Here is a 14,831-nt window from a genome sequence, read left to right as displayed (position 1 = left end):
TTTAGAGCGCTGCGCTCTCCTGTGGGCGCGGCGTCGACAGGCGCGTAGCCTCAAGAGCTTAAGATGAGGGTTTGGTTTATCTATGCCCCGCCGTCGTCTTACAGTAGCTTGTTGAAGACACTCGCTCACCAGTTTAAACAACTTGTCGTGCGATGGGGCCTCTGAAATCGGCTGACGGAACTTGTTCCAGTTCGTCACTGTGTAGGCGGCAGTCTGGCGGCTAGGGGTATGTTCTGGAATCAACCAAATTGGTAGGTGATCTGAACCCCATGGGTCAGATTCAGATGACCAGGCGAGACACACATCTCTTGTTGATATCGCAAGGTCGATGGTGGACTGTCCCTTACCTCTGCCGACAAATGTAGGTGAGCCGTCATTGAGTGTTTGTAGATCATGCCTAACAATAAGCTCATTGATCTCTATCCCACGCTGGTCTTGTTGACGAGAACACCAGCGAGGATGGTGAGCATTGAAGTCCCCGCACAGCACAAATGATGGGCCACACCGAGAGACTAAGAACTCCAATAAGGTGGTGTCTGAAGATCGTGTCGGTCGATAATATATACTTGCCACAGTCGTCGTCGTATCTCTGAGACTCACAGTAACGGCTGTACATTCAAAATCGGTATCGCAGATATCACTTGTGTCAATAACTGCAAAATGTAGGTCAGCTCGGATGTATAGCGATGCTTTTGAAGTATTTCGCGGATGCGTGGCGTCCGTACACTGGAAGGATCCGCATGCCGGCAGTGTGCATTGAGTGTTGCTGTGGATGCCTACGTAACCAGGAAGTCTGAAATCATCCTTTCTTACATTGGTTTCTTGAAGTGCTATAACATCTGGCGGGGTGTTCATTGCGAGAAGCCGAAGGACTAGGTCCGCATGCCGCGGCCGTAAGGACCTGACATTCCATTGCAGCACAGAGGGACGGGGCTTTCCACGAGCATTCATGTTTCTAGTGAAGGCCGTCAAGCACTGGAACAAGAGCCTCTAGTAGTTGCTCTGCGGCTAATGCTGCAGGTGTCTGACGACCGGCAATCAGAGACCTAACAACGTTGACAAGCATCTTAAGCAGGTTGATAAGTTGTTCGTCATCATTGACCGAGACCGCTGTAGGCACCCTATTTACAGAGTTTACTACTGCAGACGGGGACGCCTTGGATGGAGCTGTTTCCGAAGCTTTCGGAGGCGTGATCTTGGCAGATACTGGTTCGGACGCTTTCGATGGAAGCGCCGGCCACGATATCGCAGAGAGACAGAAATTCCGCTTCCCACTTTCCTGCCGACGCGCGTTGTCCTTGCTATTCTTCGTACGTGCGGGTATATCTTCAGTTTTGCCATTTGTAAACGCTGGACGGGCACTACGGCTACTCGGCTTCTCTCCTGATGCCTTCTTCTTAGCTTTCTCTTTAAGGAACTTTAGTTTTTTCTTCGGTGTGGGACATTCTTTGTCTGTTGCCAAGTGTTCACCGTTACAGTTCGGGCACCGAGATGTCGGACTGTCGCAAGAATTTGCGTCGTGATTTTGACCACATTTGGCACACACCACAGCACTTGTGCAGAAATCCTGCACATGACCAAGCTTTAAACATTTGCGGCACTGTAAGGGTCTTGGTACGAAAGGCTGAACTGGGTATCGCACTAGTCCAGCCTTTATATGACTAGGCAGTTTTGCACAGTCGAAAAGAATCTTCACACACTTTGACGAGCCGAGCCGTCGAACGCTGATGATTTTGCATGGTGGCGTGCAAACGATCATACTTTTTAACACGTCGTCTTGAAGTTCGAAGTCAACATCAGATATGACGCCAGCTGTTACATCCGCGCCCTGTGGTATGTAAGCCCGCGTGTTGACACCACAGAGTTGAGACAGACCAAGTAGAGTTTGCACCGTCTTCTCATCTGTTGTGTCCACGGCAATGATATTTTTTCTTGGGTTCACTCGAACCTCTTGAATAAGACCCGGTGCCAGTTTGAAGAAAAAATCATGCAATTTCTGTTTGGAGATGGAATTCAGGCTTACCATCACGTCGACCGGTACGAAGGCTACTGTCGTAGTCACGATGCTGCTGTATATGATGGTTGCTTCGCTTGATGACGATGTCAAAGACTTCCGTCTTGAACGCCGATGCTTAGCAGGTATAAAGGCATCCGAGTCGTCCGACCTGGCGTCAGATTCGGAATCGGCAGCTTCTGATTCCACTGAGGAGCTGAGGCGCTTTCTTGCGACTGGAGGTCTGTCCCTGCCGCTAGACGGGTCCACCACCATCTCCTCCATAGCAGGCTTCGCAGGGAGGGCCTCCCAGCAAAGCAGCAGTCTTGAAGGCCCGCACAAACAGCGCTGGGTGTTGCTGATGCTCGATTAAACACAAAAAATAGAAAAAACTTCAACTGACTCGCAACAGAATGCACGAAACAGACAGCCGACAAGCATGGATTGCTGCTGTGCACAGCACAGCATAAGTGAACTCTTGTTGCAGGCGCTGACAGTTCTCGTCGGAGTTCACGCGTCTTGAAAAATTGATTTTGTGTACTATACACTGAACAAGACCGGAGTTCATTGCTGCATCACTAGTACACCAATGAGTCAAGATTCTGTGAGGTACAAGGCCGCTTCCTGTTTGCACCGGCGTAAGTGAAGCAGAAATGAGTTGCACGCACTATTTAAATGCGTACACATGCCATATCTATGCTGTGCGCTGAAATGTTCTGTACAATTCTGAATCTGTTGACGTAAAGGCAAATGACGGCTGCACGCTCGCACACAGCGGAAGACAAAGCGGCCCATGCACTTGACGCAGGAAATGCAACCCTCTCGTATGAGGGAGCAGGGCGACGAAAGCTTCGAAAAAAAAAAAGCATTACGCGTTCTTGCGCGTATTTAAGCTTTCTAGCGCAAAGACGCAGCGAACAAACTATTGCTATAGGAGTAGGTGTAGCCTGGTCAGACGTGCATTTTCACGTGTATAGCCGTCCTTGACATGTGAAACGCACTTCGCTTAGACGAGGACGACGCCATCTATGCTTAACGGAGGTTAACAATGAATGATTTCTTCGCCGATCGGGCGGGTCGTCTCAATGATGCGTTTTCGAAGACTGGTCCATTCAGTGGCACGATGAGAAACCATTGCTCCAAACGCCCACTGTAGCTGTCGTACTTACTGTATTTCACTGAGCTTACTTTACTTTTTACTTAATTTCAGCACAAGCACACGCACACGCGAAAGGGGGAGGTCCCATGTCTGTGATATACATGTATGGAGTCTGCTTAAACTACGCATATTTATTATCGATCTCGTCACGGAGAGGAAAGCAGACGCTTGCCCCCCCCCCCCCCCCCCCCCCCGGTGAGGCCGGTGAACCTCCCCCCTCCCCCGCCGAAAAACATTTCTGGCTACGCCCCTGATACCAGGAGTCACAGAGGCATTGCGTAATCAAGGAGTAAAGGAGGCATACGTGAATGTCTTGGCAAATACCCACAAGGATTCCACAGCTACCTTGGTTCTCCATAAGAAAACCAGAAGTTTACCTATCAAGAAAGGGGTCAGACAAGGAGACAGAATCTCTCCAATGATATTTACTGCATGCTTAGAAGAAATATTCAAGCTCTTAGACTGGGAAGGTTCTGGAGTGAGGATCAACTGCGAATATCTGAAGAACCTTCGGTTTGCAGACGACATTGTCCTTTTCAGCAACAATGTGGATGAATTACAACAAATGATTGAGGGCCTTAACCGAGAAAATGTAACAGTGGGGTTGAAGATTAATATGCAGAAGACAAAGATAATGTTCAAGCCTGGCAAGGGAACAAGAATTCAGAATCGCCAGTCACCCTCTGGAGTCTGTAAAGGAGTGTGTTTATTTAGGTCATTTACTCACTGGGGACCTGGATCATGAGAAGGAAATTTACAGAAGAATTAAATTGGGTTGGAGTACATACGGCAGGCATTGCCAAATCCTGACTGGGAGCTTACCACTGTCGTTGAAAAGAAACGTGTACATTGATTGCATTCTACCGGTGCTTACATATGGGGAAGAAACTTGGAGGTTAACAAAGAAGCTCGAGAACAAGTTAAGGACCACACAAAGAGCGATGGAACGAAAAATGTTAGGCCTAGCGTTAAGAGAGAGGAAGAGAGCTGTGTGGCTCAGGGGGAAACCGGGGATAGCCGATATTCTAATGGACTATAAGAGAAAAAAATGAAGCTGGGCAGGCCACGTAATGCGTAGGATGGATAACCGGTGGACCATTAGAGTTACAGAACGGATACCAAGAGAAGGGAAGCGCTATCGAGCATGGCAGAAAACAAGGTGGGGTGATGAAAGTTAGGAAATTTGCTGGCGCAAGTTGGACCCAGCACATGACAGGGGCAATTGGAGATCGCAGGGAGAGGCCTTCGTCCTGCAGTGGACTTAAATATAGGGTGATGCTGATGATGCAAGAAGGGCCGGTTTCATCAAGATGCGGACTGCTTCTCGCGCCATCCTGTCGACCCACCTGACGTTTCTGCGGCCGACATACCTGACACCGTTCTCTCTCTGACTGCTTTTTGCGATATTGGAGTGGAACAACGCCTGGACGCCTCCTTACAAGACCTTATTCATCTGCTGACTTCAACGACGCCTGACCCTTCCGTTCCCATGTTTGTACTTCAACATGGCATATTGTACCGCTCTAACAAGCGCCTTGACGGCCCTGACCGACTCTTCGTTGTCCCTGTGCATATGCGTCAGACTGTTTGCGCGTAGCTTCATGATGTGCCGACTCCCGGTCACCTTGGCGTGTCAAGGACTTATTACCGGGTTCGTCAGCGTTACTTTTGGCCTGGTCTTTACCGTGCCTTCTGCCGTTATATCGCTGCGTGTGACCTTTGTCAACGAAGAAAAAAGCCGGCCACACCCTGCTGGTCGCCTTCAACCACTTGATGTGCCGTCAAAACCATTCTTCCATGTAGGCGTTGATCTTTTGGGCCCATTTCCTACGTCTGTTTCGGAAATAGGGTGAATTGCTGTAGCAAAAGACTATACGCCACCTATAAGCCATTACACGGGCTTTTCCAACAAGCTGTGCAACCGATGTCGCTGACTTCCTACTAGACAACGTATTCCTTCAGCACGGTGCCCCTCGACAGGTCGTCACCGACCGAGGCCGGTACTTTCTTTCTTAAGTTGGTAATGACATTATACACTCGTGCACAACTGAGCAAAAATTTCCTACTACTTACCATCCACAAACCAACGGACTAACCAAGCGTCTCAACCAAACTCTTACTAACATGCTGTCCATGTATATATCCGTTAACCATCGGCGACTGGGACTTGGCATTGCTGTGCGCTATCTTAGCCTATAATTGTTCTCGCCACGATACCGCAGCCTTCTCTAGGTACTTGCTCTTGTTTGGCCGCGACCCTACGCTACCTTTAGACACCGTTATTCTTGCTAGTCTGAATTTCACATCGGAGTACGCCCTTGAAGCCATACTCAAGGCACAAGAGGCGGGCCTTATTGCCCGACGTCCACTTGTAGACTCGCAGTAAAATCAGCGGCACTTATATGACCCCCGCCATCGTGACGCACGCTACGCAGCGGGCGCCCACTACACGTTTGGTCAGCGTCGCGATGCGTTGGCCTCTCGGAGAAATCACTTTAACGCTACTCTCGCCCTTACCACGTCTTGCGTCAAGTCACCGACGTTACGTACGGAATCGCCGCTCTTGACCCCAACGTGGCTCAGCCTCACTCCGACGTAGTCCATGTCGCGCGTATCATTCGACCGCTTCGTAATCAGCACCGGGTCGGTGCTTCAGCCGCCGGGGTCATGTGACAGACTGATGAAGAAGACGTTTACGATTACTCCTAAGAATACGATCCTCTTAACTTCTCGAGCTAGGCAACACCAACAACAACTACCATCTTCTGAGCCGCTACAGTTAATGTAACTAACCTGTAAATATATTTCTTAAGGCTTTTTTTTCCCGTAACAATATATTCTCACTGCGGACGTAGGGCAGTTCTGCTTATTGTGGATAGGTTGTGCAAGAGCAGATTAAGTGGGCTATGTCTTCACATAGCACGATCCTGAAGCACACTATCATACCCATATCTCAGCTGCCTGTTCTTCTCTTATCAGACAGCAAAGCTTCGCTGCAATTACAAACAATGCAGGGGACGTATTCTGTAAGTATTCACCTAGTGGACATGCCCATTTCGTCTGCTGTTCAAGTGCTCATTGGCTGGGGGCGCCTATATCGACTTCTGACGCGTACCTCAGCCCAGCCAATCAGAACTCCCCCCCCCCCCCCCATGTTGTTTCTTGACAAATGCATTCATACTACGTTACGTTACGTGCTGTTCAAGAATTACGCAACACGGTTTTCACCATTGTTTATAGCGGCTACCCTAACACACCTTGGTAGCAGGGAACGAAGTTGCTGACACTCTTGCGCAAATAGCGATGGAGTTCGGGTCCACAAAGAAGGCTTCTTAGGGCGCAAAAAAATAAGTGATGAAGCAGCTTGTCTTAGACCACTTCCGTTCGTTGTGGTCTCCATTGTACGACCCATTTGGGACTAAGACACTTCACAGAAGTAAAGCTGCCCTCCTTTATTACATTCCTACAGAGTCAGTACAAGCTCCATTGTGGTGGTGCTTGCGCTGTGAAGCTCTTGGTGACATTTACCATTATTTGTTAGTCTTCTGAATTTGATATACAACGTAAAATCACAGTGGTAGAAAGTTCTTGCACACCAGCGCAAATGACATTTTGTTTCTCCGATGACATTGGATAGTTCATCCGCTATACGAGGCTGGAGTGGGAAGCGGGAGCTGTGTGGGCTGGCTAGCTGTGCGAGGTCGATGGATTGCATGCGATGGAAGGTGCGCCCCAATTCATTCAGTCCTCGCCGCTATTCTTTCCTGTGCGTATTACGACAGACATTAGATCCTACTGCAATCGATGGCTGGCGCTTTGGCGGGGAAAATGCTGGCCGCCTTTGTAAGGCTAGGTCCTCTTGTAGCAAGCAACACTCTGTTCCTCTTCCTGTTATGCTAGAAATTGTAACGTTTTATTTCTCGACATGATCGGTCTTTCTTTTGAAGATTGGTCTTTCTAAGATGATTACAGGCTGAATAACTGAATTGACTAGGTATATGTCTTCACTATATTCACAAAAAAGTTTTCTGGTCGCTTCGTAGGGTTGTTTATTGTAGACGTTGCGTGTTTCGACTTATTTGAATCGGAGCTGCTTGGAGGAAACTTTGGAACTTTTCAAAGGAAACGCTATTTAACGAATAGGCGTGTGCATAGACTTCAGATTTCATAAATAGTTGAATAGGTGAGCGTCTGTATGAAGGTATTGAAAACGTAGCTATTCTTAAAAAAAGGAAGAAAGAAGTAAGAAAAAAACGGGAATTCAATGTTATGATAATTTTACTGCCGCAATCATAATGGGTGTCATCTGCTGTGAAAGTCGGTTTTATATAACGTCACAGAAAGAAGCAGTGAATGAATTAAACATAAATACTACAGTTTAGGTGGAGCTCTTCAGTCAGATGGTTATTGTATCTGGTTGGCCCTGAGCTCCCTCATCGCCTTCTGTCCGACCTTGTTAAATATAGCGGTCATGAGTGGATTCTTCGGTCCGCACACTCCACGGAAGTCGTCCAGATCGTTGTTGAACACCATGACTCCGCGGTACTTCTCGCGCAAGATGAAGTCCATCTGTAACGAAAATCAATACCAAATGTGCATCATCATCATCATCATCATCATCATCATCATTTAATAACCCTTAAAGGCCCCTGTCGGTGTGTTACTTAAGGGGGAGACAAAAAGAAAAATACAGAGCAGTCCTGATATCAAAAATTGTATGAACGCCAAATATAGAAAAAATAAAAACAAATATACATATGCAGATATATATATATATATATATATATATATATATATATACATAAAGAATAAAGCAATAGCAGTAAGACGTGGCACAGGTGTAAGCAAGGTGATTAGGTTTGATAATGGACTGTCAGTAACTGCTTGAATTTTGAGCTATCACGCTCAATAACTATTCATTGTGGCAGTTCGTTCCAGTGCTCTATTGTGATGGGCAGGAAAGTTTTATGAAATGCGGTGGTAGTTCCATGAAGACGTTGTACACTTAGGCTGTTGAAAAGTCGACGAGAAGTGCGGTGAGGAGGAAGAAGAAGTGCCGTAAGCAATGAGGTCTTCATTCTTCGCAAAGGTGTCGCTTGCACAGTGTAATCGATAAATTTGCAATCTTAGGCGTTTTGAAGCGAGGAAATACCCAGGTTACGGCTGACTTTCGAACCGCCAGGATATAATATTACATTACTGTATATTATTGGCAGTACATTTGTTGAATTGGCTGGCCATAATTAACCTTATGAACAGCCTTTGTGACTTAAAGTGAGGTGAAGATAGTATTATAAGTATTCTCCAAATGTACTATGCCGGCAGTCACGAAAAGATAATGAGGACATAAAACAGATAAGTGTAGAATGACTGAAAAAAAGGGTCACGTCTCGTGAAGACTTTATTGCCATGCGTTCTGCGTTATGTTTTATGTATAATATGACTGTCATACACGAGCTTAAGGTCTAGCTAGGTATCTATATATGTATACGTATGCCTTAGTATAGTTTGTAAGAATAATATTTTGTCCAAGACAGAAGTAAGTATTATTTTGTTTGGTTCCCGTTAAAAGGAACTACAAACTGAAAATTTGAAGTATTATTCCGTATTAGTGCAGTGCTAAGGTGTCACCTTATTAGGTCTGAATAAGAATATTTTACACATCAAATAATTATTAAATAGATTTGTGTACAATGGAAAAAGTCTGTTTTTACTGATTGATGTGAAAACATGAAAAAGTGGGTTTTATTGTCCCTAAACTGTATAATTTGTTATGAAGGACGCCGTAGTGAAAGGCTCCGGGTTGATTTTGGCGACCTGAGTTTTTTAATGTGCACCCATTGCATGGTACACGAGCGGTTTCTCATACCACGTTTATCAGAATGCCATCGCCGCGTCCGGAAGTGGCACCCGGGACCTCGAGTGCAGCTGCGCAGCGCCATAGCGACTGCACCACCATGGCGAGCTATAACCGAATTAACATAAAACTTCCCTCAAACATTAGGGTAGTATGACGTTCGCTTGCGCTTAGAGGAAGAAAAACACAGACGGAATAAGAGCGGCCCCACAGAATTACATCTCCATTCCTGGTTTTACGTGCTAGCCTATAGGTACCAGGTTAGCGCTGGGAGTGCTGCTTTGTATTATTTTCAATTTCTTAGCCCATCTTATTACCTAATATTCACAAATGATAACTGATTTTTTGTGCAATCGGTATTTCTTAGAATTGACACAGGAAATAAAATGCAGTTTTGTGCATCGCGCAAAATAGCCGTTCTTGTGCTCAATTACCTTATTGGCAACGCTTTCTTCGTCTTCGTAGCCAACCCATTGGTTCTCGCGGTAGGCGTAGGGACATTTGGCCTCATCATCGAACACCCGTGTCCAACCACCCGACTTGATATCTTGACATATCTAAAGAGAAGGAGTAAATAATAACATAAAACTTAGTTGATGCTTATATACGTTGGTACCACATTGTGTTTTTTCACTTCATCACACTCAGTAACTATTCTAGAATGTTTTCATTTTATTCCGGACTGATGGTTCATCTTTCAAACTATTCTCTGCCATTTTCAATTTTATTTCTAGCAGTGGAGAACTAACAGCGCATACTTCTAACCGCTACTTGTAATTTACGTTTATATATATTTGACAAGGAAGTCGTGATTCGTTGATGAAAATACGGAAAGACGTTGCTCTGCTAAGAAGCAGAGTAATAGTCACATAAAGCGAAGGAAAAGTCCATAATGTCAACTTTGATCACACTTTATCTCTTTCCTTAACATGCCCAGTGAACATGGGTCACGGATGGCCCACACCTACCATGCCCGACTTTAAGGCTCCATTATGAACTCGTTTACACGACCTGCAACGTTGTCTATTATGTAGACTTTCGTTTTCGGAGCGTTTTACTTTTTTGGCGATGTGAAGGGAATCATTTAGCGAGCGCGCGAAGATGTGGGCCTATGATCGCGAAGACAGCAATCACTTCGGTAGCTCAGCTCTCGCGAGAACTACTCTAGAATTTTTTCCCGATTGAAATGATGTAGAGCTATTGCAAATGTTAAATCACATATTTACAGTGCCTCAGAGCGAAGTTTTGCCACCTCCAGCCCAACCGCTAGAGGGGCGCTTTGAGCAATATTTGTGGCCCCAACCTGTAATAGGGTTTCACAAGCAGAAAACATTTATCGTCGCACACGTCTCTAATGCGCCAGAACGTTGAAACTTTCAATTGATGTAGGAGACTAAATGAGAACATCTTCTGCACTTCAGAGAAGCTTTGCCTTTTACTTTTAGGTTATCAGCGCAACGTTGTAAATACTTCATGTACTTTTCAGTGTAGTTCATATTTCACGAATGATGTTACAAATATTACCGCAGAACACGTGTTTTAGAAATGTGGATCATGGAAAAGAACATTTTCTTAGCGCTTTACCGACATGTTGCTTGTTATTGTAGCTCTGTTGGCGTATTCAATAAAACAATCTTAGCAAAACCTTCAAAAGGCCATTTTTTTTCGTGGCGAAGAAAGCGTTAAGAAATAATGAGACTGTGCACATCACGGTCAGCAATGATGGGTATGCGAATGTCACTTACAATCATTTATCTCCAAATTTCATACTCCCAAATTATCATTGGAGGCTCAATATGACCAATGTCTTCTCTAGTGAGCAATGCATTCCTGAAGGATTTTTGTGGAGTATCGGTGGCGTTTAAGCACATATCATATCATATTATCCTTGTGTCTGGATCCTGGCTGTATGTTCGGGAACCTATTACTACTCAAGAAAGAGCGCTTTTCATGCGATAGCCTTTCGTAGGAAGCAGGACAGTATCGAATGCGCGGAACAAACGCACGCACGTGCGGACGCACATACACGCGCACACATGTATATGTAATGTATTCGGCATCAGCGAAGCGGCAAAGAAAAAAATTATGCGTGGCTCTGCTACCGCAAACACCAGAGACCAACGCAGCTAGGGAAAGTCTAGTAAAGGAGTGGCAAACCACACACTTAGCTTCCTGGCGCTCAGGATTTCTTCGCGATGTTCTGCGTAGTATCTCGATGAATTCAACCGGCCACGTTCACAAGCCTCCGTATCTTCATTTCTTCGCCTACACGAACTCTCGGCTTCCCTCAATCTAAACTCAGGATGTTCTCTTCTGCGACGCTTGGTTTCAGCTTCCCCAGCTCTCGCTTCAGTCTTTCAGAAGCAACTAATGATGATGATAAGTGGTTCTTGAGGGAAAGGGAAAGGTTGGCGCTATCTTCTGCAGCCCTTGAGGGAGCACGGCTCAGCGCCAATCAATGTCCAGTTCTCTGGTCAATACCTGCCGAGCCGCCGCCAGAGGCATCGTCTGCAGTCACGGACACCAGGAGCGTTCGGCGCGAACGCGGGGAAACGCGATAGGCGTCGGCAGCAACTCTACACGTCCCACTACCACATGCCTCACTCCTCCTCTCCCCCTCGCATCCGCTATGCTGTGCGATGCTATTTTCATACTCTGCTTTCCTCTCTCTCTATCAACTCTCTCTCCCCCAGCTCGGCGAAGCTATCGCACATTTGGTATGGAGTTGCTAGGCAACGCGGTGACGTGGTTTTGCGGCTCGCGGCACAACTTACGGCCGGCTTAAACAGCTCGCTCTTAAAAAAATATTCCGTGCTGATTCAGCGGCAAATGCGACAAAAATGCGCTAGGATTGCGTATCAGCTCTTTGAGGCCCCGGATCAATGATTTAAGCCACGTTCACCACATTGCAAGGCGTTGTTCAGGAGCAGACTCGACAAATGTCCTGCCTCATGGACGAGCGAAATGTATCTGACGGTGGTCCGGAGCAGCTACACAGCAGTGGGTTGTACATTATATATAAATGTATAGCAGAACGCCTTTATAACGAAGTGTTTGAGGACTCCAAAATTATTCATTAAATACGTCCCTTTCTTGTAAAGGTCGCGCACCGCAGAGCACGCAAGCTGCTAGGTAAAAGCAGGGTCTTTGTAAAAGGAACAACACACTAACATCTCACCAGGCATGTCATAAAGCTAGAGTGACGTAAGGACGTAAAAAAAAGTCACAGGCCTGTGCGGCACACGCAGCACAGTCACAGCGTAAGCTGGTGGAGCGGCTCAAGAGTAGCTCCAATTTGGGCAGCACGCACAACAGGGTTTTCGCGGCAGTCTGTTCGCCTCATTTTGACGAGAATGATCTGAACTGTCCGCCCGGCGTCGACGGCGAGCTGCGTCTTGTAATGCTCTCTGCACAGCAGTCTGCTGAGCCCGATCAAGCCTTAAAACTGCAGCTTACATGTCGGGCGCGCCGTGTTTGCAGGCACCTTAACTAGATGGCGCCACCATACTGGTGGGGGCTCGGCAACTCGGGAGCGCGTTGATTGCGCGCCTCGTCTGATTCGCATATCGTCTTCTGCGCCGGCGAATGCTGCGTTTGCAGGCATCGTACCTAGATGGCGCCACCATACTGGCGGAGGCTCTAGTCGTCTCCCCCTGCGTGCTTGCCATATATGTGGGTATTTTCCTGCGCCCCGATAGCAAGTGCTTGCGTGGCTCAGTATTTCGGCACTGTGCAACGAAAGTTCCAATCTTGGAACCCACTCCGGTACAAACGTCTGCACCTTCTGCACTTCGACAAAATGGGACACAGATTCGCAAAAATGTTCGCGAACGGGTCGCACATCAATATCTGCATTGTGTGCAGCCATCCGCATTCGCCATATGATGTGCAGGACCAGGAGCAAGACAAGATCAAAAGGCACGCCATCGTCGTTTTCAACCGTGAGATAACGAATTCCATACGGATTTAATGGCAACTCTTTTTTTTTTCAGAGTTCTCTGTAAGATATCCCAGAAGAACACCCCGCTCCAGCAATCTAAAAACACGTGTTCAATGGTCTCTGGTTTTTCTTGCATAATAAACAGTTAGTACCCCACGGAACAAATAAACCCCTACCTTCTAACCATGTTTTAACGGGTAAGGTTCGCGTGTGCAGCTTAAAAATGTCACAGTTTCGCCCTAAGGGCGAAGCAACGAATGCGATAGCAACACAGCAATGCCATACGAAGTAAGGTGAGCGGCTTTGGTAGCAATATGAATTGTAGTAAACATGAGCTGATTAAGTAAGCAGGTGTGCTGCGCCGTAAGTAGACCGACATGAAGAGAGACTCGATGACCACGAGAAGGCGCCTGTGAAACGGTGGTGTTCATGAGAAGCGCTTCCCGTGGGCAGCGCGTGCGAAGGGACACACCTGTAGCACTACACTGCCGATCCGGGCAGCATTGCATGTGTAGCGTACGTTGGAAAATGTGGCCCGACTATTACTAACTGAATGAAGCAAGCGTGGTCCGCAGTCATTCAGTGGAAGAAGCACTGAATGACTGCAGACAACGACTGACAAAACGCTGGCAGCAAGCAGCGGGCGAAGGTACGTGCGGTCTATCGCTTCAACGGAAACTGAGCGGCGAATGCACGGCGCATAAAGGTCAGAGCCGTGTGGAGATAAGCGACGGTGCGAGCGAGCGACGAGCGCGGTTGCTGGCAGAGTAGAAGTGCGCCCCCCCCCCCCCCCCCCCCCAGCTCCTTCCGGCGCTGGCTTCCCGCTTCCTTGCTTGCGCGTGGGAGATTGAGTGCGTTCGCTCTCCGTGATAGCGCGCGTCCCCGCACGCTTCCGCTCGGGCATACGGCGCGCGGCGAAGATTTTATCTATAGGGAACCTGACGGCGACGCCGACGGCAGAAATCCGGTTGAAGTGTCCATATAATTGCTATCGCAATAAAAAGGTTTTAACCCCTGGCGCAACGAACATTCTTTTAACGCGTTTCAAACCATCTTTTCCTGGGCCTACACAGCATAATTCACGGCACAATGGCACAGCAAATAACATATCAACGATGTCTTTGTACAGTTTCTTAGGTGACATCTAGGTCAAGTATTCCAAAGAAAAGCGCACCGATAAGAAACGGAAAGCTGTAACTACTTCTTTTAGATATCCCCGTACTGGTCCTTGCTCACACCGAAGACACAACAAATTCCGGTAGCACTTTACCCAGCCTGAGTTGAATCATAGTTCTGAGAAACGTGTCATCTACATCACGGAGAAAAACAAATCGACTGACGAGTTGTCTTAGATACAGTTGCACTAAACCAAGCCCACCATCACGCATTCTTTTAAATAGATTTGTACAGCTTGTTTTTCCCATACAGAGCTCCAAATAAAGACCGCGAACACTCTGTGCATTTTTTGTACATTTAACCTGCTGCAATGTAAGACCTGCATTACATACCATAGCTTGCTTACGAGAAATATGTTGCATGTCGTGGCCCGTGCGAAAATGGACTGATCCCTGCCTTTCCATTTTTTGTGCTTTTTCACGCAACACTTTTGTTTGTTTCTGCCAATAAGGCTCGCTGTCACAGTAGTACTGCAAGGGCACACCAAAGTATTTTGTTGGTGTTTCTTGCCATTTAATGTTCATAAACACCCTGGGAGCAACGTCCCATTCCCAATGCCAAAATCCAAGGCACTTGTCCCAGTTTACAGCACTACCACTTGCCTGACAAAAACTTTTTACAGCATTGACAGTATGCATTACACTTTCATGATCAACACAGAAAACTGCAATGTCATCAGCGTAAGCAAGAAGGCTGACCTTGGCTT

At 46.9% G+C, this 14,831-nt stretch overlaps 1 protein-coding gene across 1 annotated transcript in view; it reads right to left on the bottom strand.

The window, feature by feature from the left end:
- Positions 1–6,563: 6,563 nt before the first annotated feature.
- LOC119441451 (endochitinase) overlaps positions 6,564–14,831 on the bottom strand; it is a 59,138-nt gene continuing 50,870 nt past the window's right edge. Inside the window, exons 7-8 of the mRNA XM_037706068.2 lie at positions 9,444–9,566; positions 6,564–7,721 (exon numbers count right to left, since the gene is read on the bottom strand). Coding sequence (XP_037561996.1) covers positions 7,557–7,721; positions 9,444–9,566 — 288 coding nt within the window. The 3' untranslated portion in view covers positions 6,564–7,556. The remainder of the gene's footprint in view (positions 7,722–9,443; positions 9,567–14,831) is intronic.

This window comes from Dermacentor silvarum, chromosome 2 (genome assembly GCF_013339745.2).
Source record: "Dermacentor silvarum isolate Dsil-2018 chromosome 2, BIME_Dsil_1.4, whole genome shotgun sequence".
Lineage (NCBI taxonomy): Eukaryota > Metazoa > Arthropoda > Arachnida > Ixodida > Ixodidae > Dermacentor > Dermacentor silvarum.
Note: the sequence above shows the minus strand (reverse complement) of the source record. Positions and strands in the feature narration are given on the sequence as shown.